This window comes from Mustela erminea, chromosome 10, assembly GCF_009829155.1.
Source record: "Mustela erminea isolate mMusErm1 chromosome 10, mMusErm1.Pri, whole genome shotgun sequence".
Taxonomy (NCBI): Eukaryota; Metazoa; Chordata; class Mammalia; order Carnivora; family Mustelidae; genus Mustela; species Mustela erminea.
In genome coordinates this window covers 2,812,068-2,837,611 of record NC_045623.1, presented here as the reverse complement: position 1 = coordinate 2,837,611, position 25,544 = coordinate 2,812,068, and the positions used below count along the sequence as shown (strand labels likewise).

The 25,544-nt window shown below is 42.6% G+C and overlaps 1 protein-coding gene across 1 annotated transcript; it reads left to right on the top strand.

Moving 5' to 3' along the window:
• Nucleotides 1-4,140: 4,140 nt before the first annotated feature.
• Nucleotides 4,141-24,798, top strand: LOC116567540 (filaggrin-like). The gene is given in 8 exon segments (XM_032302635.1): nucleotides 4,141-4,176; nucleotides 13,388-13,546; nucleotides 14,798-17,687; nucleotides 18,066-18,588; nucleotides 20,752-21,964; nucleotides 22,091-22,515; nucleotides 22,894-24,304; nucleotides 24,306-24,798. Coding segments are annotated over 7 exon segments (6,642 nt in total). The 5' UTR covers nucleotides 4,141-4,176; nucleotides 13,388-13,408; the 3' UTR covers nucleotides 24,348-24,798.
• Nucleotides 24,799-25,544: the final 746 nt, after the last annotated feature.

Genomic DNA, 25,544 nt, shown 5'->3' with positions numbered 1-25,544 from the left:
AGGGACAATATATTGAATGACTATCATTGAAATCCTGTAATTTGTGATTTGTCAATAACCCATTACTTTGGGGAAGTTTTCTGCACCCCTTAACACATTCTGACAGCCAAAAGATGTAACTGTGGACACATAAAATGCCTCTGAAACCATTTCATCATCTGGTAACAATGAAACAAATAATAAATTCTCTGAGAAGATAAAGATGCCCCATATCATAGAGTTCACTGTTCCATGGTTAATAATTTTAAATGCTTAGGGATTTTAAATTCTTTGGGATTCCAAAGGTAAAAAGTTAATATGCAAGAGCAATCAGTTATGTTGGAAGAAAGCAGGATGTAGAAAGCCAAATACTATCTTCCTGTTTACACTATAAAGTGGAATTGATAATCTTATTATCCCTGTAGTTATTAAACTGTGCTGACCAAATAGTCATCTGAATCAAGTCAGGCAAAGAAACTTACTTGAATAATAGAATCATAGCTCTCAGGTTGAAAGAGGAATTTATCAGATATTCACCCAATGTTCCTCTATTTAACCCTCCTCCAAAATATCCCTGGTCTCATACTCAACTCCTGTAAATGAAGTAACCTGATCCAATGCGAAGAGGATATACAGTGAAAAGTCCTGAGTTGGAGGCCTGGGTCCTGAATTTCTGATTTATCAGCCATGCAACATTGGACTTTCTGGTCATCAACTACAGTATAAGGAGGATAAATGATTTGACTTCTCAGGCAATTCAAAATTCCCCAGGCAGTGATAGGGAACTCACTATCTCCAAAGAAAATTCTCCCCATGTTTGTAGAATTCTATTAAACAGATCTTCCCTTTACAGAGTCAAAATATGCTTCTCTACTGTTTCTATCCATTCATCTGAATTTTTTATATAACCCACATACAATCCTAATTCTATTTAAGAACCACTCATATAATTGAAGACAGGCATCATCTCCCTACCATCTGCTTCTCACTCAGTTCCCTTTACCACCCACCTGGCCAGTCATCCTATTTACTCTACTCAGAACATATAACAAGTTGTCCACATCCCTACTGAAATGTGGTCATCAGAACTGAACAAAAAGCTACAGAAACAATCTGGCAAATCCCAAGTGAAGACCACCACCACTTATTCTATTCCAGCTAATGTGCTTCTTTTACTGCAGCCTAAAATAGCTGGTTACAACATCACACTGCCTGTGTCACACTACCCTCCTATTTTTACTTATATCTTCTACCCTATCCTTGCAAAGTTTAATTTAGACCCAAAGTCAGAATTTTATTTTTATTTCAGTTGGATTCACTTCTATTAGATCTGAGCTGTGGTGTGACATGCTAAAATTTTCTTGGAGCCACAGTCTACCCTAAAATTGTTTGCCAGCTGCCCAAATTTTCAGCCAACCAATTGACGAAAATATAGCTCAGGTCACGATCTCAGGGTCCTGGAATAAAATCCCACATCAGGCTCCCAGGTCAGCAGGGAGTCCGCTTCTCCCTCTACTCCTCCCCTGCCCCACATTCATTCTCTCTCTCTCTCTCTCTCTCTCACACACACACACACACACAAATAAATAAATAAAATCTTTAAAAAAAAAAAAAAAAGAAAGAAAGAAAGAAAACAGTCCTGGAGCAGACCAAAAAACTGCCCTCCATATTGATATGAATCTGCAAGATTTGCATCTCTGCCATTAAAACCTCAGATCCCAGCTTGCCCCATCCTTGCCACTCTCTGAACTTCACCTTTCTGAGCTCACACACATGCCACAGCAAAGCCTTTCTGCTGCCCCATAAGTAAGTTTCCCCAGAACTTTGGCACTTTCAGAGAGACTGCTGTTGGAGTTGAGGGTAATTGGAGGGGGAGATGAACCATGAGAGACTATGGATTCTGAAAAACAATCTGAGGGTTTTGAAGGGGCAGGGGGTGGGAGGTTGGGGGAGCCTGGTGGTGGGTTTATGGAGGGCACATATTGCATGGAGCACTGGGTGTGTGCATAAACAATGAATTCTGTTACACTGAAAAGAAATTAAATTTGAAAAAAAGAATTAAGTAAAACAAAACAAAATATTAAAAAAATATAATAAAAAAACACTGAAAAGATAAATAAACCTAATAAAAAGGAGAAAAGTTCACACCCAGAGCTCCATGAGGCAGTGGAAATAATGTGGGAGGTGGAGTCAGAATGACCTGGGATTGAATCCTGGTTTTGTAACTTACTCACTGGGTAACCTCAGGCATGCTACCACTATCAGTTTCCTCATCTCAAAAATATGGATAATAATAATGACCTCATGGGGTTGTTCTGAAGATTAGAAGTGATACGTGCAAAATCTCAGCACGTCTTCAGCAAAATGGGCATGCAATATATTACTTTTATTATTACAGCATGGTGAGAGAGACGACACAATAACTACTGACACAAAAGACAACTAAACCCAAGAAAAAAGGGGGATAAAATGAAGATCTGTGTTCTGTAGACAATAACTAATGCTCCACAAAAGAAAGAACTGATGGACTAATAAGGTTAGAAATAAAAACATTAAATAAATTTTTAAAAACTCAGACACATTTCTGTCTCATCGACTCTAAACAAGATTAGCTACGCCCTTGCATTTTTTATTTTATCATGGAAGACCATTAAAGGGTCATCCAAGAAATGCTGATCAGTCCAGAGTGACTTTCCCATAGAATACAAACAGTAAGACAGTAAGACAAACAGTAAGCTGGAAAGATACAGATTCATGCCTACTGTGAAGGGACCTCTAGATTAAGTAGAAAAAATTTGGAATTCTACATGCAAGCAGGAAGGAATGACATGATAAGATTAGATGATGAATCAGGCAGCTTATAGCAGACAGGCTAGGTACAACACTTTTTACAAATACCTAACTGAAAGATGATGAAGTCCAGAACTAAAATTGCAGCTCTAGAAACAGAGAACATACCTACAGTGCAGAATGAAGTCTAGAGAGAACTGGAAGGATGTGGCACGCACATGAGGGATAAAGGAGAGTGAGAAGAAAAAAGTGACATGGTATAGCTTGAGACATAGTGGATGGGGATGTCATTAACAAATATGTGGACTTCTGGAGGATAGTACACTTTGTTGTAGGCCATAATGAGCTCAGGGTTTTTTGCAGGGGAAGGGGTTGTTTGTTTAGTTTCAGAGGTAGAGTTTAGTGATTCCTCAGTTGCATATAACACTGAATGCTCATTACATCAAGGGCCCTCCTTAATGCCCATCACCCAGTTACCCCATCTCCCAACCCACCTCAGTTTTGAACAGTATGGGCAGAGGTAACTAGGGGACATCCAAATGGAGATGTAGTCTGTTCCACATAAAAGTCTGGAAACCAAATATTCAGGAGGTCTCCTGAATATTTATGAGAATAATTTAGAAAACCCACAGTTTAATCTACAGGAAGAGTAGGTAGAACATATCCTTGATACCCCAAGGTAGTAGCCTTGAAAGCAATGTAAAATTGATTTAATGATTCTTGCCTGATAAAGTCATGCTAGCTTCTGGTGATCACCACTTCTAACTCAAAAGCTCATTTTCTTGTTTTCTTTTGAAAAATCAAAATTAAATTTACCTATCTTCTTTCAGTTCATCATAATTTCTGGAATACCAGCATTCATTTCATGGCAAGTTCTCCCAGTATCCAGAGATAGAATACATAGATAAAAAGGGACATGCAGGTAGGCCCTTACGATGTTTTCCAACCACAAACTAAATTTGGGATTCCCATAAATCAATATTCCACCTCTCTAAGACAGAGATAAGAATGTATACTTATCAATGGATATTTATCAAGCACCTAACAAGTCAAAGTGGGGATTATAAAAAAAAAAAAAAGGTAGAAGGTGTGGACCCTTGCACACCTATAATAATCAAAGAAAACCTTCCATAAAATCTCCAGTATATGAGGTTTGTGTAAACCTAAATTTGGAACTTGGTAAAACAAGTACAGATGAGTACGTGAGGAAGTTGGGAAGTAAACACATTGCTAGAGAAACAGAGGTGGAGATACGGGTGGATCTGGGTTCGATTAGGAATGAATCAGACCATCCTACAGAGGATGGCTCCTCCCTGGATAGACTTGCTATAAAAAGGCTATTATCCCAGACTCTAGCACCCAACAAGCTCCTTCAGACTAATTCTACTTGCTCTTCTGGTGAAGGAAGTAAGTAAAAGGGACTATGTCTAACTTTATCTACTTGGTGTTAAGCAAGGTGAAAATCTGGAATGTATGTATGTATGCTCTAAGGCAAAATGTTCTAGATGTTTGGGTTCTTCATTTTTAGTGGAACTGTTACTAAAACTTATTTTGATATACAAAGAAAATGAGAGCATAAATGTGTTTTCTATAAAGCTACTCAATACTCTTTATATTGCTGGATTTTCCAAGTATTCATTCATTGAACAAATATAAACTAACTGCCTTCTATTTGCAAGCACTGTATTTGACTGATTATATAACAGTGAAAACATAAAACCCCTACTCATAGGAGCTTGCATTTAGTAGGGGGAGACATCCAGTAAATAATAAATGAACAAAATTTTCAAATAGCGCTAAAAACAATGAAGAAAAAAGAGAACAATGTAGTAAAGTAATGGGAGGAGAGAGCTTTAGATTGGATGGACAGGGAAAAATCTCTCCAGAGAATTTTCTTTTGAGCTGAGATCTTAATGACAAAAGGAACAAGTCTAGGCAAATGGCAAGATTCTAAATATGCGTCAACTTGTTTGAAAGAATAAAAAGAAGGTATGTACTATGGTGAGTGCTGTGAAGTGTGTAAACCTGGCAATTCACATACCTGTACCCCTGGGAATAAAAATATATTATATGTTTATAAAAAATTTTTAAAAATAATAAAAATAAAAAGAATTTTAAAAAAGGAAGAAGAAGCTAGTGTGCCTAGAGCATATTTAACAAGAGGAACAGTGGTATATGGTGACATCAGAGAGCTAGACGGGGTAGACCATGTAAAAGGTATAGCAGAGTTTGTACATTATTTTAAGTACATGAGGAATCACTGGAGAGTATTCAGCAGGAAGAATGAAACAATATAATGTATGTTTTTAAAAGATCATCCGGCACCAGATGCCTATGTTAAGTGACAAGCTTGTGAAGAATCTAGAGGATTCCACCTTAAAGTATGGAGAATGTGAGTCCCTATATTCAAAGAGCTATTATGTCAACGAAAGTAGACCAATGTGTTCATTTTTTTTCATTCAACTAATAAATCTTTTTAAAGATTTTATTTATTTATTTATTTATTTATTTATTTGAGAGATTGACAGTGAGAGAGAGCATGAGAGGGGAGAAGGTCAGAGGAAGAAGCAGACTCCCCATGGAGCTGGGAGCCCAATTTCAGGGCTTCATCCCAGGACCTGGGATCATGGCCTGAGCTGAAGGCAGTGGGTTAATCAACTGAGCCACCAGGTGCCCCTCAACTAATAAATCTTTTTGAGTCCTCACTGTAAAAAAAAAAAAAAATCATTCCTGGCTGCTTTATGGAAAAATAAGATAATAGGAAGGCAAGAGTGGAAGCAGGGAGATAGACTGAAGTTTAGGTGAGAAATGATGGGAGTAAGAGTAGTGAGAAGTAACTCTTTGCTCAAGCCAAAATCTAGAGGTTATCCATGATCCCTGTTTTCCCTAAGCCACACTGATCCATCATCTTGCCCACTCAACTCTGGGCAAGATGCCTGATCCATCTGTCTCCCTGTCCACCACTACCACCCTAGTCCAGGCTATCCTTCATTCTACCACTCACTATTATAGGAAAAAAAATTTTTTAATTATTTGTTTTTCTATCAGTATATACTTGAGTTGTTTCCATTTAGGGAGGTATGAACATTTTTGTATATGATTTTGGGGTGCATATACTTGATTACATGTATTTCTATTGAAAATATTCCCAAGAAGTAAATTTCTTGGGGCTATGAACATTTTTGTATATGATTTTGGGGTGCATATACTTGATTACATGTATTTCTATTGAAAATATTCCCAAGAAGTAAATTTCTTGGTCTTAGACACTGCCAAACAAATTTTGAAAGTACTTCTGCCAGTTTATGCTCCTTCTAGTGGTATATGAAAGATCCAGTTTCTCCACATCCTCACCAATATTTGATATTATAAAGTTTCTTTTTTCCTTTTGTCTTTTTAGTCATTTTGGTGGGTGTAATGTGGTCTCACACTGTAATTTTAATTTACATTTCCTTGATGATTAATAAACTTGAGAACTTTTGATATGTTTATTAGCCACTTGGATACCCTTTTCTATAAAGTTCCTGTGGTTTCTACCCATTTATCTATTGGATTGTCTGTATATTTTGTATTAATTTACAAGAGTTAATTTTATAATCAGGTAGAACCCTTTATTAGTCAAATGTTTTGCACATATCCTCCTACTTAGTGGTATTCCTTTCTCTCTTTTAATAGGGTCTTTGAATAGATAGCCATCCTTACTTTCAATGAAGTCAAATTTATCAATCTTCTGCTTTATGATTAACACTTTTTGAATTATATTTAAAAAGTATTTCTCTCTACCATCTTGCTTACCTGCCCCACTCTCTTTCCAATTGAGGGGGGAGATGGACTCTGAGAAACAATCTGAGGGTTTTCGAGGGGAGGTGGTGGGGGAATGGGTGACCCTGGTGGTGAATATTAAGGAGGGCACATATTGCATGGAGCACTGGGTGTTGTACATAAACAATGAATTTTGGAACACTGCATCAGAAACTAATGATGTATTTTATGGTGAATAACATAACACAATAAAAAAAAAGTATTTCTCTATTCTCAAGGTCTTGAAGATATTCTCTTATGTTATTTTCTTTTATCTTTTCTGTGTAATATCTACCTAGGAACTGATTTGTTTTACTAAATGACACCTCAATTAACCTAACACCATTTCTTCACAGACTATTCTTTTCCTACTGCCTTGCATAATATCCTCATCATATATCAAATATGCATAATGTGATAGGTGTGATTTTGAACCTTTCCCTGATCCATCTATTTAGCCATGTGCCAATGCCATCCTGTCTGCCTTTATAATACACTTTTACATCTAGTATACACTCAAACTTTGTCTTCTTCAATATTGTCTTGGCTAGTCTTGGCCCTCCACATTTTAAAGTAGTTGGAAATTAAGACTTCTGTTTTGAACATAATAGGTTTGAGATCTCTATTAGCCAAGAAGAAATATTGTATAGGCCTTTAGACATACATATCTGAAGCCTAGGGAAGAGTCTGTGGTTTGACATATAAACTTGTGTATTGTTCACTGTCAACCTATATTTACGATTTAAAGTTATAGAGCTAGATGAGATTCCCCCAAAGGAGTATAAACAGAGGGGAAGCTAAGGAGTGAATCAACACTGGGGACTGGAAAAGGAAACTAGGAGAAAGCAGGAAGTAAGCTTGGGAAAGAAACAAGACAGTATAAGTCCTCTGAAGGACTATGTAGCCAACTGCATCAAATGCTGCTGATATGATAAGCAATGTGTTACATGAAAACAGATATTTGAATTTGCCAAGCTAAAGGACAATTTTTATCTTCATGAGAGTTTTCATGGATTTTTTAAGAGAGAAAGACAATCTGAGTAAAAGAAAATAGGAAGTGAAGAAAAAAACTATAATCATAGCTTTTGAAGGGGTATTTCTATAAAAGAGAAAAGATAAATCATATTGTACCTAAAGGGAGATGTGGGATGGGGAGAGAGGGAAGAAGTTTAAAAAGAGACACATCAGTGTGAATATATGGATATAACCAGTAGAGAAGGACAACTGTAAAAGCAGTGTTTGAATAAGCAAGAAAGAGTGTTTCCATTGCTGAAACAGAGGTAGGAGCACAGACTGTATATCCACATGACAGCAGTGATTATACACACACACACACACACACACACACACAAATGCACTAGTCTGGGAGAGCAGATAACTGAGAAAAATGAAGAAATCCTTTTCATTGGTTTCCAAGTTCTCAGCAAAATAAAAATCAAGATCTTCTGAGATAAGAGAAAAGAAATAGCTGTTAGTGGTCCTGCCAGTGACTATAAGAAAGAGCTGGGTGTTACACTGAACTAATGAATCATTGAACATTATATATTATCAAGAGTTATATGCCAATAGAATTAGAAACCTAGATGAAATGGATGCATTCCTGGAAACCTGTAAACTCCCAAAATTGAACCAGGAAGAAATTGAAAACCTGAATAGACCGATATCTAGAAACGAGATTGAAGCAGTGATCAAAATCCTCCCAAAAAACAAGAGCCCAGGACCTGACAGATTCCCTGGGGAATTCTACCCAACTTTCAAAGAAGAAATAACACCTATTCTCCTGAAGCTGTTTCAAAAAACTGAAGCAGAAGGAAAACTTCCAGACTCTTTTTATGAAGCCAGCATTACCCTGATCCCCCTAACCAGGCAAAGACCGTACCAAAAAGGAGAATTTCAGACCAATATCACTGATGAATATAGATGCTAAGATTCTCAACAAGATCCTAGCCAACAGGATTCAACAGCAAATTCAAAAGATTATCCACCATGACCAGGTGGGATTCATCCCGGGGCTACAAGGATGGTTCAACATTCTCAAATCAATCAATGTGATAGAACAAATTAATATGAGAAGAGAGAAGAACCACATGGTCCTCTCAATTGATGCAGAAAAAGCATTTGACAAAATCCAGCATCCATTCCTGATTAAAACGCTTCAAAGTATAGGGATAGAGGGAACATTCCTGAACTTCATCAAATCTATCTATGAAAGACCCACAGCAAATATCATCCTCAATGGGAATAAGCTTGCAGCCTTCCCATTGAGATCAGGAACAAGACAAGGATGCCCACTCTCACCACTCTTGTTCACATAGTATTAAAAGTCCTAGCAACAGCAATCAGAAAACAAAGAGAAATAAAAGGTATCCAAATTGGCAATGAAGAAGTCAAACTCTCTCTACTCACAGATGACATGATTCTTTATATGGAAAACCCAAAAGACTCCACCCCCAAACTACTAGAACTCATACAGCAATTCGGCAATGTGGCAGGATACAAAGTCAATGTACAGAAATCAGTGGCTTTCTTATACACTAACAATGAAAATACAGAAAGGGAAATTAGAGAATCGATTCCATTTACTATAGTACCAAGAACCATAAGATACCTAGGAATAAACCTAACCAAAGAGGTAAAGGATCTGTACTCGAGGAACTACAGAACACTCATGAAAGAAATTGAAGAAGACACAAAAAGATAGAAGACCATTCCATGCCCTTGGATCGGAAGAATAAACATTGTTAAAATGTCTATACTACCTAGAGCAATCTATACTTTTAATGCCATTCCAATCAAAATTCCACCGGTATTCTTCAAAGAGCTGGAGCAAATAATCCTAAAATTTGTATGGAATCAGAAGAGACCCTGAATCACTAAGGAAATGTTGAAAAACAAAAATAAAACTTGGGGCATCACGTTACCTGATTTCAAGCTTCACTATAAAGCTGTGATCACCAAGACAGCATGGTACTGGCATAAAACAGACACATAGACCAGTGGAACAGAGTAGAGAGCCCAGATATGGACCCTCAATTAATGGTCAATTAATGGTCAATTAATCTTCAACAAAACGGGAAAAAATATACAGTGGAAAAAAGACAGTCTCTTCAACAAATGGTGCTGGGAAAACTGGGCAGCTCTATGTAGAAGAATGAAACTCGACCATTCTCTTACACCGTACACAAAGATAAACTCCAAATGGATAAAAGACGTCAATGTGAGACACGAATCCATCAGAATCCTAGAGAACATAGGCAGGAATCTCTTCGATATCAGCCACAGCAACTTCTTTCAAGATATGTCTCCAAAGGCAAAGAAAACAAAAGTGAAAATAAACTTTCGGGACTTTATCAAAATCAAAAGCTTCTGCACAGCCAAGGAAACAGTCAAGAAAACAAAGAATGGGAGAAGATATTTGCAAATGACAGTACAGACAAAAGATTGATATCCAGGATCTATAAAGAACTCCTCAGACTCAACACACACAAAAAGACAATCATATCAAAAAATGAGGGTTGCTGGGGGGAGGGGGTTTGGGAGAAGGGGGTGGGATTATGGACATTGGGGAGGGTATGTGCTTTGGTGAGTGCTGTAAAGTGTGTAAACCTGGTGATTCACAGACCTGTACCCCTGGGGATAAAAATATATGTTTATAAAAAATAAAAAATTAATTTAAAAAAAAATTTAATAAATCCCACTTTGTAATTTTAAAATATATATATATGTTTATAAAAAATTAAAAATTAAAAAAAATGGGCAGCAGATATGAACAGACACTTCTCCAATGAAGACATGCAAATTACTATCAGACACATGAAAAAATTTTCATCATCACTAGCCTTCAGGGAGATTCAAATTAAAACCACATTGAGATATCACCTTACACCAATTAGAATGGCCAAAATTAGCAAGACAGGAAACAACATGTGTTGGAGGGGATGTGGAGAAAGGGGAACCCTCTTACACTGTTGGTGGGAATGCAAGTTGGTGCAACCTCTTTGGAGAACAGTGTGGAGATTCCTCAAGAAATTAAAAATAAAACTTCCCTATGACCCTGCCATTGCACTCCTGGGTATTTACCCCAAAGATACAGATGTAGTGAAAAGAAGGGCTATCTGTACCCCAATGTTTATAGCAGCAATGGCCACGGTTGCCAAACTGTGGAAAGAACCAAGATGCCCTTCAATGGACGAATGGATAGGGAAAATGTGGTCCATATACACTATGGAGTATTATGCCTCCATCAGAAAAGATGAATACCCAACTTTTGTAGCAATATGGACGGGACTGGAAGAGATTATGCTGAGTGAAATAAGTCAAGCAGAGAGAGTCAATTATCATATGGTTTCAGTTATTTGTGGAGCATAACAAATAGCATGGAGGACATGGGGAGTTAGAGAGGAGAAGAAGGGAGTTGGGGGAAATTGGAAGGGGAGGTGAACCATGAGAGACTATGGACTCTGAAAAACAATCTGAGGGGTTTGAAGTGGCGGGGGTGGGAGATCGGGGTACCAGGTGGTGGGTATTATAGAGGGCACAGATTGCATGGAGCATTGGGTGTGGTGAAAAAATAATGAATACTGTTATGCTGAAAATAAATAAAAAAATTTTAAAAACCTATGATGTACTAAATCTTGGCTAGTTGATTTTAAATTTTTAAAAAAGTAAATTTTATGGGCGATAAAATAAAGCCAATTACATCTTCAGAAGAAAGAAAGAGAGAAAGAAAAGGAAAGAAAATAAATGAATGAAAAGAAAAAAAGAAAGCAAGTGGGCCAACGTAGAGAGGATGCTTGCCAAGAGCAACAATGGAGATTAACCAAATGTCTAACCAAAATAAAAAGGAAAATGAGAACATGTGAAGTAAATAGACAAGTGAGTCCAAAGAATAATTGAAATCAGGATATAAGAGAAGGTCAGAAAGTGGAATCCTTGAGACTAAAATTTTGCAGACAGTGCATTTACAGATTAAGTCCAAGGTCTGGAATATCAATGTAAATGACAGTGCCTCTACCGTGCCTTAAAAAAAAAATCTTAAATCTTAGATGTCTTTTTTACAAAAGCATACAACTGTATTTTTTTTATTCAAACTTTATCATCTGTCTTTTAGCCAGCCCATCTGTTCAATTCATACATATAGCGTAATTCATTATAAAATTATATCTAATCCTACTGTTATATTTTATACTTTCTGTTTACTCTGCCTTTTCTCTGCTTCTTATTTTCTTCTTTCCTGCATCCTGTTGTGTTAATTGAATTTTTTTTTAATTCCTCTTTTCCTCTCTAATGGTTTAGAAGTTATAAAGTCTATTCTCTTAGTGGTTACCCCAAACTTTTCACAATATAGATTTAATAATCTCAATAATTAATCAAACCCTATTTTCCTCTTAAAATAACAATCCAAGGCCCATATGTGCTATAGCTCTGTGACAGTCATGTCTTTCACATTACTGTTTCCTATATCATTTTACTCTTGCCTGGTTTTATAACTCATAAAGCAGTGATTATAATAGGTTTATAGACTAAATCCTTATTTAGATTTATTAGCACACTTAATAATTTCTTTTTTCACCAATTAAATAAATTGAACATTCCTTATATGGTTTTACTGGCAAAAAGAATTCCAGTCAGAAAATTATTCATACTATCTACAATTTTGAAAAGTTTTTTAAACATTGAGAAGCTAATATTGAAAACCCATCCCATCCAATTAAAAATACTGCATTAGGAGAAGGAAGGGAAAACTGAAGAGGGGAAATCAGAACCATAAGAAACTGTGGACTCTGAGAAAAAAAACTAAGGGTTTTGGGGTGGGGGGTGGGCCCGGTGATGGGTATTAAGGAGGGCATGTATTCCCTCCTTATATTCCCTCCTCCTTCTTATACTTCTTATACTAAAAAAAACTAGGAACACTACATCAAAATAACACTACATCAAAAACTAATGACATAATGTATGCTAACATAACAAAATTTTAAAAAATGCTGCATACTTCATAAAATGTTGAAAAACAAAATTGTATGAACATTCATTGAATGTCTAAGCCATTCAGCAAATTAGCTTTCAGAAAATTGTCTCCCAACACACTGATCATTTAGCAAATAAACTTCTGATGAATTCATTTGCAGCAAATTTATATGAATAAATTTTCCTGGTTTTGACCAGTGGGCCTTTTCAGAATTATGCTATATGTAACATATCAAGAGGTTGAGTCACTGTGTTATATACCTAAAACTAGTATTGTGTGTTAACCATACTCAAATTTAAATTGTTTTTTAAATAAAAATAGAAACATAAAATCCTGTCATGGACAATGGTCAGACCAGTAAGAATGATAATCTTACCAGCAGCACCTAAATACTGCTGTGAATGGGTTTAAGGCCAAGAAATTCTATTTTAATAATTCAAATGAACTCTGTGTTGATTTTCACTATTTAGATGGTAGAGAGAAACTTTTCAAGGCAATCTTCTATTTTAAATGTGGATTACATAGAGGAACATACAGGTTCTTGTGTTGAATGTGGAAATTGGGCACTTGGGTGGCACAGAAGGTTAAGTATTCAACTCCTGGTTTCAGCTCAGGTAGTGACCTCAGGTCATGAGATTGAGCCCAGCATCTGGTTCCATGCTCAACATGGAGTCTGTGTAAGATTCTCCCTCTTCTTCTGCCCCTCCCTACCATGAACTCATACTCTCTCTATCTCTAAAATAAATAAATAAACCTTTTATTTTTAATGTGAAAATTCATTATAATAATCAATACGACCTAGAAAAAGAAAAGATATGCAAGAAGTACAATTTTATTGCTTCTTTTCAGGTTTACTTTTACTTCCAAAAGATGTCTACTCTACTGGAAAATATCATTGCCATCATCAATCTATTCCATGACTATTCAACAACAGACAAGGAAACTGACACACTGAGCAGAAAAGAACTGAAGGAGCTCCTGGAAATGGAGTTTCGGCCAATCCTGAAGGTAAGGCATGTTTCCTGGAACCTAAGGGTGCATCATGCTTATTCTGCAGCAGCAATATAACAAATAATAACCGTGAAATTTTGCAAATTATTGCTTTTGGAATAGAAACAGACTCAATCTTATTTCAAACAAATACCTGTTTTTCTCTTCTTCTTTTTTTTTTAATGTTTCTTTTTTTTAGCATTAATTTTTTTTATTTCTTTTCAGCATAACAGTATTCATTGTTTTGCACCACACCCAGTGCACACCCATGCAATCCGTGCCCTCTCTAATACCCACCACCTGGCTCCCCCAACCTCCCAACTCCGCCCCTTCAAAACCCTCAGATTGTTTTTCAGAGTCCATAGTCTCTCATGGTTCACCTCCCCTTCCAATTTCCCTCAACTCCCTTCTCCTCTCCATCTCCCCTTGTCCTCCATGTTACTTGTTATGCTCCACAAATAAGTGAAACCATATGATACTTGACTCTACTTGACTTATTTCACTCAGCATAATCTCTTCCAATCCCGTCCATATTGCTACAAAAGTTGGGTATTCATCCTTTCTGATGGAGGCATAATACTTCATAGTGTATATGGACCACATCTTCCTTATCCATTCATCCGTTGAAGGGCATCTTGGTTCTTTTTTTTTTCTTTTCAGCGTAACAGTAATCATTGTTTTTGCACCACACCCAGTGCTCCATGCAATCCGTGCCCTCTCTAATACCCATCACCTGGTTCCCCCAACCTCCCACCCCCTGCCCCTTCAAAACCCTCAGATTGTTTTCTCTTCTTATACCTTTAATACCCTATGCACACACTTGGATGTGCACATTACACAAACCCACCATATACATATTCTGTGAAAAAATGTAAATATTTAATGACAAAAAAATTAACACCAAATAATTCGTTCATCATATTATGTTTCCTAACCTCTAGAATGTTATGAAGATATATTTAAATATATTAAGATACATTTAAGAGACAACTCACTGATAGATTTCATAGCATATTGACATATAAAGAAAAAAAGAGGCACATGACCCATCATTTTAGTGTCAACAAACCAGCATTAAAGATATATTATTTTAATACAATAGCTAGTTTCCTCCTAACTCATCATAAGCTGAACATTATTAATGAAAAAACCCACATACTGTCTGACATTTACTTACCAAAAATCACATTCACCAAACTGTTTTTGAGTTGTTTAACTGACCATTTAAGTCATTCTCATGTAACCTCCCTCTGTCTTCTGTCTGTACAGAATCCAGATGACCCAGACACTGCTGACATCTTCATGCATATTCTTGATTTAGACCATGACAAGAAAATAGACTTCTCAGAGTTTTTTCTGATGGTATTCAAACTGGCTCAAGCATACTATGATATGACCAGAGGACAGAACTTCCAAGCATCAGAGCAAAACCAAAAAAAGTATGCATACCACACACAAGATGAAGAAAATGACATAAGGGAAGATGAAGTAGAAGAAGAGAAAGAAGAAGGAATTAGAAAATCCAGTCAATCAGGAAAAAGTCATAGAAAGGGGAAGAAAACAATAGCCAATAACCCAAAAGGAAGACAAGGAAAGGGACATGAACAGACACTAGACAGCTCAAGACATGCACGATCCCATAAGGGTGAGACAGCTGACAGTGGACACTCTGAGTCGGGGTCTCCCCATCACCAATCATCCAATCAGGCACACAGGTCTAGACAATCACACTCTGAGCATGGAAAATCATCATCTGAAATCAGGCCAGTGAAAAACCCAGGGTCCAGGATTAGTCAGGACAGTGATAATGAAGGACACTCAGAAGATTTGGAAAGACAGTTTGGATCTGGCTCAGGAAACCAACAAGGATCTGCCCATGGCCATGGTGGAGATAGATCTAGAAACTCTGAGTCTCATCAGTGGCAGAGCGACAACCACAGACAGCCTAAGTCTACCCATAGACGGTCAGGCTCTCATACCAGAAGAAGACAAGGATCTACTCATGGACACTCTACACACACCTCGAAAAAATCAAGGTCTCCTGATGAAGACACATCCTCTCAAGGACACTGTAACTCCTTCCATAGGCAGTCAAAACCAAGAACAACAGGAAGACAAGAATCCCAGCATGAGCAGTCAGCAGACATATCCAAATACTCAGGTAATGAATATGGACAATATTCCTCCAGATTTAAGGCAAGCAGGTATCAGGAATCCAGTTTAAGTCAGGACAGTGACACTGAAGGACATTCAGAAGATTCGGGTAGAGAATCCTCCATGACCCACAAAAGAACTGAGTCCACATTAAAGAATAAACATTGGTCTAACCATAGCAGGTCACCTGACAGGTCCAGGCAAACAGGCTCCCATCAAGGGCAGAGGAATATACACAGGGAGCCTAACTCTATCCACCAAGATTCAGGACCGACCACCAGAGAAAGACAAGGGTGCCATCCAGAGCAGTCACAGGATAGCTCCAGACACTGGGAAACTGGACATGGACAAATCTCTTCCGGATCTGATAACACCAGACACCAGGAATCCAGTATCAGTCAGGCCAGTGACAGTGAAGGACAATCAGAAGACTCAGATATTCAGTCAGGGTCAGTCCAGGAATGGTCCAGGTCCAGTCAAGGGGGAAAATACGGCAGTGTGCATGGCAGTCCTGACCACTCAGGGTCTTACTTCTACCCGATGCCCTCCCAAGAACAGTTTGACTCTGCCCACGGACAGCCTCAACCCAGTACCAGGGGGAGACAAGGATCCCGCCATGAGCAGGCACGTGACAGCTCTAGACATGCAGGATCCCATGAGGGTCAGGCAGCTGATGGTGGGCACTCTCAGTCAGGATCCCACCACCAGCAACCATCCACTTGGACACATGGCTCTAGGCAATCACAGTCTGGGCATGGACAATCGTCATCTGAATTCAGGTCACTGAGACACCGAGAGTCCAGCATCAGTCAGGACAGTGACAGCGAAGGGCACACTGAAGATTCGCAGAGTCAGTTTGGATATGGCTCAGAAACCCGACATGGCCATGTACAAGACAGCTCTAGACGCTCTGAGTCTCATCAAGGGCAGAGAAACAATCATGGGCAGTCTGAGTCTGGCCATGGACACTCAGACACTGGTAGTAGGAGACAAGGATCTAGTTATGGACACTCTATAGATACCTCTAGACAGTCAGGGTCTCATGGTGGAGAGCCATCCTCTCGGGGACACAGTGACTCCTACCATGGACAGTCAACATCACGCAAAAGAGGAAGACCAGAATCACAGCATGAGCAGTCTGTAGACAGGTCCAGACATTCAGGCACTGAACATGGACAGCTATACTCTGGATCCAGCGGCAGCAGACATCAGGGACCCAGCATGAGTCTGGCCAGCAGCAGCGAAGGACATTCAGAAGATTCAGGTACAGAATTCGCAATGACCTATGAAAATTCTGGGTCCAGCTCCAGAAACCAACGTGGGTCTACCCATGGGCAGTCAGCTAACAGATCCAGACAGTCAGATTCGTATCAAGGGCAGACAGGCACCCATAGGCAGTCTGACTCAACCCACCGAGACTCAGGATCCACCACCAGGGAAAGGCAAGGGCACCCCCAAGACCAATCAGAACACATACCAAGACACTCAGGGAGCCATCAAGAGAAGACAGCCATCCATGGGCAGTCAGACTTTGCTCATCGAGACTCAGAGTCCACCACCAGGGAAAGACAGGGGCGCCCCCGTGAGCACTCAGAGGACACATCCAGACACCCAGGGTCCCATCAGGGACAAACAGCCATCCACAGGCAGTCTGACTCTGCCCACAGAGACTCAAGATCCATTACCAGGGAAAGACAAGGGCGCCCCCGTGAGCAGTCTGGCGACATAGCCAGACACTCAGGGACCCATCAAGGACAGACAGCCATCCACAGGCAGTCTGACTCTGTCCACAGAGACTCAGGATCCATCACCAGGGAAAGACAAGGACGCCACCATGAGCAGTCAGGAGACATAGCCAGACACTCAGGGACCCATCAAGGACAGACAGCCATCCACAGGCAGTCTGACTCTGCCCACGGAGATTCAGGATCCATTACCAGGGAAAGACAAGGGCGCCCCCGTGAGCACTCAGGGGACATAGCCAGACACCCAGGGTCCCATTCAGGACAGACAGCCATCCACAGGCAGTCTGACACTGCCCACCGAGACTCAGGATCCATCACAAGGGAAAGACAAGGACACCACCATGAGCAGTCAGGGGACATAGCCAGACACTCAGGGACCCATCAAGGGCAGACAGCCATCCACAGGCAGTCTGACTCTGCCCACAGAGACTCAGGATCCATCACAAGGGAAAGACAAGGACACCACCATGAGCAGTCAGGGGACATAGCCAGACACTCAGGGACCCATCAAGGACAGACAGCCATCCACAGGCAGTCTGACTCTGCCCACAGAGACTCAGGATCCATCACAAGGGAAAGACAAGGACACCACCAAGAGCAGTCAGGAGACATATCCAGACACTCAGGGACCCATCAAGGACAGACAGCCATCCACAGGCAGTCTGACTCTGCCCACAGAGATTCAGGATCCATTACCAGGGAAAGAAAAGAGCACCCCCGTGAGCACTCAGGGGACATAGCCAGACACCCAGGGTCCCATTCAGGACAGACAGCCATCCACAGGCAGTCTGACTCTGCCCACAGAGACTCAGGATCCATCACAAGGGAAAGACAAGGACACCACCATGAGCAGTCAGGGGACATAGCCAGACACTCAGGGACCCATCAAGGGCAGACAGCCATCCACAGGCAGTCTGACTCTGTCCACAGAGACTCAGGATCCATCACAATGGAAAGACAAGGACACCACCATGAGCAGTCAGGGGACATAGCCAGACACTCAGGAACCCATCAAGGACAGACAGCCATCCACAGGCAGTCTGACTCTGCCCACAGAGACTCAGGATCCATCACCAGGGAAAGACAAGGACGCCACCATGAGCAGTCAGGAGACATAGCCAGACACCCAGGGTCCCATTCAGGACAGACAGCCATCCACAGGCACTCTGACTCTGCCCACAGAGACTCAGGATCCATCACAAGGGAAAGACAAGGACACCACCAAGAGCAGTCAGGGGACATAGCCAGACACTCAGGGACCCATCGAGGACAGACAGCCATCCAAGGGCAGTCTGACTCTGCCCACAGAGACTCAGGATCCATCACAAGGGAAAGACAAGGACACCACCAAGAGCAGTCAGGGGACATAGCCAGACACTCAGGGACCCATCAAGGACAGACAGCCATCCAAGGACAGCCTGACTCTGCCCACAGAGACTCAGGATCCATCACCAGGGAAAGACAAGGGCACCCCCAGGAGCAGTCATGGGAGAGCTCCAGACACTGGGAAACTAGACATGGACAAATCTCTTCCGGATCTGGTAATACCAGACACCAGGGATCCAGTATCAGTCAGGCCAGTGACAGTGAAGGACAATCAGAAGACTCAGATATTCAGTCAGGGTCAGTCCAGGAATGGTCCAGGTCCAGTCAAGGGGGAAAATATGGCAGTGTGCATGGCAGTCCTGACCACTCAGGGTCTTACTTCTACCCGATGCCCTCCCAAGAACAGTTTGACTCTGCCCACGGACAGCCTCAACCCAGTACCAGGGGGAGACAAGGATCCCGCCATGAGCAGGCACGTGACAGCTCTAGACATGCAGGATCCCATGAGGGTCAGGCAGCTGATGGTGGGCACTCTCAGTCAGGATCCCACCACCAGCAACCACCCACTTGGACACATGGCTCTAGGCAATCACAGTCTGGGCATGGACAATCGTCATCTGAATTCAGGTCACTGAGACACCGAGAGTCCAGCGTCAGTCAGGACAGTGACAGCGAAGAGCACACTGAAGATTCGCAGAGTCAGTTTGGATATGGCTCAGAAACCCGACATGGCCATGTACAAGACAGCTCTAGACGTTCTGAGTCTCATCAAGGGCAGAGAAACAATCATGGGCAGTCTGAGTCTGGCCATGGACACTCAGACACTGGTAGTAGGAGACAAGGATCTAGTTATGGACACTCTATAGATACCTCTAGACAGTCAGGGTCTCATGGTGGAGAGCCATCCTCTCGGGGACACAGTGACTCCTACCATGGACAGTCAACATCACGCAAAAGAGGAAGACCAGAATCACAGCATGAGCAGTCTGTAGACAGGTCCAGACATTCAGGCACTGAACATGGACAGCTATACTCTGGATCCAGCGGCAGCAGACATCAGGGACCCAGCATGAGTCTGGCCAGCAGCAGCGAAGGACATTCAGAAGATTCAGGTACAGAATTCGCAATGACCTATGAAAATTCTGGGTCCAGCTCCAGAAACCAACGTGGGTCTACCCATGGGCAGTCAGCTAACAGATCCAGACAGTCAGATTCGTATCAAGGGCAGACAGGCACCCATAGGCAGTCTGACTCAACCCACCGAGACTCAGGATCCACCACCAGGGAAAGGCAAGGGCACCCCCAAGACCAATCAGAACACATACCAAGACACTCAGGGAGCCATCAAGAGAAGACAGCCATCCATGGGCAGTCAGACTTTGCTCATCGAGACTCAGAGTCCACCACCAGGGAAAGACAGGGGCGCCCCCGTGAGCACTCAGAGGACACATCCAGACACCCAGGGTCCCATCAGGGACAAACAGCCATCCACAGGCAGTCTGACTCTGCCCACAGAGACTCAAGATCCATTACCAGGGAAAGACAAGGGCGCCCCCGTGAGCAGTCTGGCGACATAGCCAGACACTCAGGGACCCATCAAGGACAGACAGCCATCCACAGGCAGTCTGACTCTGTCCACAGAGACTCAGGATCCATTACCAGGGAAAGACAAGGGCGCCCCCGTGAGCACTCAGGGGACATAGCCAGACACCCAGGGTCCCATTCAGGACAGACAGCCATCCACAGGCAGTCTGACACTGCCCACAGAGACTCAGGATCCATCACCAGGGAAAGACAAGGACGCCACCATGAGCAGTCAGGAGACATAGCCAGACACCCAGGGTCCCATTCAGGACAGACAGCCATCCACAGGCACTCTGACTCAACCCACCGAGACTCAGGATCCATCACAAGGGAAAGACAAGGACACCACCATGAGCAGTCAGGGGACATAGCCAGACACTCAGGGACCCATCAAGGGCAGACAGCCATCCACAGGCAGTCTGACTCTGCCCACAGAGACTCAGGATCCATCACAAGGGAAAGACAAGGACACCACCATGAGCAGTCAGGGGACATAGCCAGACACTCAGGAACCCATCAAGGACAGACAGCCATCCACAGGCAGTCTGACTCTGCCCACAGAGACTCAGGATCCATCACAAGGGAAAGACAAGGACGCCACCATGAGCAGTCAGGGGACATAGCCAGACACTCAGGGACCCATCAAGGGCAGACAGCCATCCACAGGCAGTCTGATTCTGCCCACAGAGACTCAGGATCCATCACAAGGGAAAGACAAGGACACCACCATGAGCAGTCAGGGGACATAGCCAGACACTCAGGAACCCATCAAGGACAGACACCCATCCACAGGCAGTCTGACTCTGCCCACAGAGACTCAGGATCCATCACAAGGGAAAGACAAGGACACCACCATGAGCAGTCAGGAGACATAGCCAGACACTCAGGGACCCATCAAGGACAGACAGCCATCCACAGGCAGTCTGACTCTGCCCACAGAGACTCAGGATCCATTACCAGGGAAAGACAAGGACGCCCCCATGAGCAGTCAGGGGACATAGCCAGACACTCAGGGACCCATCAAGGACAGACAGCCATCCACAGGCAGTCTGACTCTGTCCACAGAGACTCAGGATCCATCACCAGGGAAAGACAAGGACGCCACCATGAGCAGTCAGGGGACATAGCCAGACACTCAGGGACCCATCAAGGACAGACAGCCATCCAAAGGCAGTCTGACTCTGTCCACAGAGACTCAGGATCCATCACCAGGGAAAGACAAGGACACCACCATGAGCAGTCAGGGGACATAGCCAGACACTCAGGGACCCATCAAGGGCAGACAGCCATCCAAAGGCAGTCTGACTCTGTCCACAGAGACTCAGGATCCATCACCAGGGAAAGACAAGGACGCCACCATGAGCAGTCAGGAGACATAGCCAGACACTCAGAGACCCATCAAGGACAGACAGCCATCCACAGGCAGTCTGACTCTGCCCACAGAGACTCAGGATCCATTACCAGGGAAAGACAAGGGCGCCCCCGTGAGCACTCAGGGGACATAGCCAGATACCCAGGGTCCCATTCAGGACAGACAGCCATCCACAGGCAGTCTGACTCTGCCCACAGAGACTCAGGATCCATCACCAGGGAAAGACAAGGACACCACCATGAGCAGTCAGGGGACATAGCCAGACAATCAGGGACCCATCAAGGACAGACAGCCATCCACAGGCAGTCTGACTCTGTCCACAGAGACTCAGAATCCATTACCAGGGAAAGACAAGGGCGCCCCCATGAGCACTCAGGGAACATAGCCAGACACTCAGGGACCCATCAAGGACAGACAGCCATCCACAGGCAGTCTGACTCTGCCCACAGAGACTCAGGATCCATTACCAGGGAAAGACAAGGACGCCCCCATGAGCAGTCAGGGGACATAGCCAGACACTCAGGGACCCATCAAGGACAGACAGCCATCCACAGGCAGTCTGACTCTGTCCACAGAGACTCAGGATCCATCACCAGGGAAAGACAAGGACGCCACCATGAGCAGTCAGGGGACATAGCCAGACACTCAGGGACCCATCAAGGACAGACAGCCATCCACAGGCATTCTGAATCTGCCCACAGAGACTCAGGATCCATTACCAGGGAAAGACAAGGGCGCCTCCATGAGCACTCAGGAGACATAGCCAGACACTCAGGGACCCATCAAGGACAGACAGCCATCCACAGGCAGTCTGACTCTGTCCACAGAGACTCAGGATCCATTACCAGGGAAAGACAAGGGCGCCCCCATGAGCAGTCAGGGGACATAACCAGACACTCAGGGACCCATCAAGGACAGACAGCCATCCAAGGGCAGTCTGACTCTGCCCACAGAGACTCAGGATCCATCACGAGGGAAAGACAAGGACATCACCATGAGCAGTCAGGAGACATATCCAGACACCCAGGGACCTATCGAGGACAGACAGCCATCCATAGGCAGTCTGACTCTGCCCACAGAGACTCAGGATCCATCACCAGCAAAAGACAAGGGCACCACCATGAGCAGTCAGGAGACATATCCAGACACACAGGGTCACATTCAGGACAGACAGCCATCCACAGGCAGTCTGACTCTGCCCACAGAGACTCAGGATCCATCACCAGGGAAAGACAAGGACGCCACCATGAGCAGTCAGGGGACATAGCCAGACACTCAGGGTCCCATCAAGGGCCGACAGCCATCCACAGGCACTCTGACTCTGCCCACAGAGACTCAGGATCCATCACGAGGGAAAGACAAGGGCGCCCCCGTGAGCAGTCAGGAGACATAGTCAGACACTCAGGGACCCATCAAGGACAGACAGCCATCCAAGGGCAGTCTGACTCTGCCCACAGAGACTCAGGATCCATCACGAGGGAAAGACAAGGGCACCACCATGAGCAGTCAGGAGACATATCCAGACACTCAGGGTCCCATCGAGGGCCGACAGCCATCCAAGGGCAGCCTGACTCTGCCCACAGAGACTCAGGATCCATCACCAGGGAAAGACAAGGGCACCCCCAGGAGCAGTCATGGGAGAGCTCCAGACACTGGGAAACTGGACATGGACAAATCTCTTCCAGATCTGGTAATACCAGACACCAGGGATCCAGTATCAGTCAGGCCAGTGACAGTGAAGGACTATCAGAAGACTCAGATATTCAGTCAGGGTCAGTCCAGGAATGGTCCAGGTCCAGTCAAGTGGGAAAATACAGCAGTGTGCATGGCAGTCCTGACCACTCAGGGTCTTACTTCTACCCGATGCCCTCCCAAGAACAGTTTGACTCTGCCCACGGACAGCCTCAACCCAGTACCAGGGGGAGACAAGGATCCCGCCATGAGCAGGCACGTGACAGCTCTAGACATGCAGGATCCCATGAGGGTCAGGCAGCTGATGGTGGGCACTCTCAGTCAGGATCCCACCACCAGCAACCACCCACTTGGACACATGGCTCTAGGCAATCACAGTCTGGGCATGGACAATCGTCATCTGAATTCAGGTCACTGAGACACCGAGAGTCCAGCGTCAGTCAGGACAGTGACAGTGAAGGGCACACTGAAGATTCACAGAGTCAGTTTGGATCTGGCTCAGGAACCGGACATGGCCATGTACAAGACAGCTCTAGACGCTCTGAGTCTCATGAAGGGCAGAGAAACAATCATGGGCAGTCTGAGTCTGGCCATGGACACTCAGACACTGGTAGTAGAAGGAGACAAGGATCTAGTCATGGACACTCTGTCAATAACTCCAGACAATCAGTGTCTCTTCAGGGACAGAGTGAAAATCATGGGCAAGCTGCATCAGGATCTGGAGAGTCTCAGCGTGATAGTGGAATTCTTGTTTCCAGCCGTATGGAATCCAGAGACATAGTTGAGTTTGGAGATGAATTTATGTCATCCAATATAACAGTTAGTAATATTAACCCAGAAATATCAGTTCATTCAATGGGTAATTCAAAGAAGTTGGGATTTATTCAGTCACAAAATTATTATTATTTTGAGTGAGAAACCAATAGAAAAATTATTAAAAGGGTAGGAACCTGAGCTAAGACATAATTTTGGATCAAGAAACTTCACATTATACCTGCAAAGAGTTTTCTTACCATTTTACTTTAAATGGGTTACAGTATTTCTTTCCTCTGGTGATAGTTTCATTTCTTCTTTGAGTATGTTTAAACCTTTGGTTAGGAAATTGTCAGTGGGCAAAATCAATGTCACTTAGAACTAAATTTAGAATACTCAATATTTTGGGTAGTTGTAGTTCAAATAAGGACTGTCTTTTTAGATGTTAAATTTAGGATCTTTGTAGATTTTCACATTTTTCTTTGCCAAAAATCACGGTTCTGGAAGCCAAACCAAATATGTTAATATCAGAGCTCAGTGCATCTTCTTCTACTATCCTTCTAATGGAGTTCTAAGTTAATCTGGATTTATTAAAATCAAAAAACTGAAATACATAAATATTCAAAATAAACAGTTGAGCATGTCATAGTTTGTCTTTTTTATGCTTGTTTTTCAAAGACCCCAGAAGACTTACTTCCCCATGGCCAAAATTACATGTTTTTCTTATATCATTGGAAAACTATATGACCAAAAGGCAGTTATACACCATGCAAAAGGAATAATGAGTCCAATGAAGTAAGAATTTAAACAACATAATCGTTGTCCCATCCAGTCACATTCAGGATGAAGGAAGGCTTAGCTCAATCATTAATAGCAACATAAGTATTACCCAAACCCAAGGGGCTATTAAGCTAATCAAACCAAGATTAGTAAACAGAAATTACTAACCACAGGTCCCTCTTCCAAAGACACTAGGAGTTGTTTTCCAATGAAAGTCGGAAAGCAAGTATTTATGCTGAAATATCTTGACAAAGGAAAAACAATAAAGAAAATCCCCACCCTGGAAAGAAAATGCATACAGTTCATGATGTTGGCAGGTGAATGAAGAAATGAATGAAGAGTAGTAGAAACATCTACAGGATTTTACCTTTAGAAAGAATATCACTGTAGGAGATTCATATCCAAGTTTTCCTTCTCCATAATATCAGACCAGAATGCACACTAGAGAATATCTAGGTCAGTGTTCAAATTCTGCAGATGAGTCTGTCACCAAAATGATCCATACCAAATAGCAATTAGAATCAAAGTCTTCTAACTCTGATTTTTATAAAAAGCACTTTAAAAAGATATCTCTCTTTCATTTTATTTGAACAAATCAGACTAAACTGAA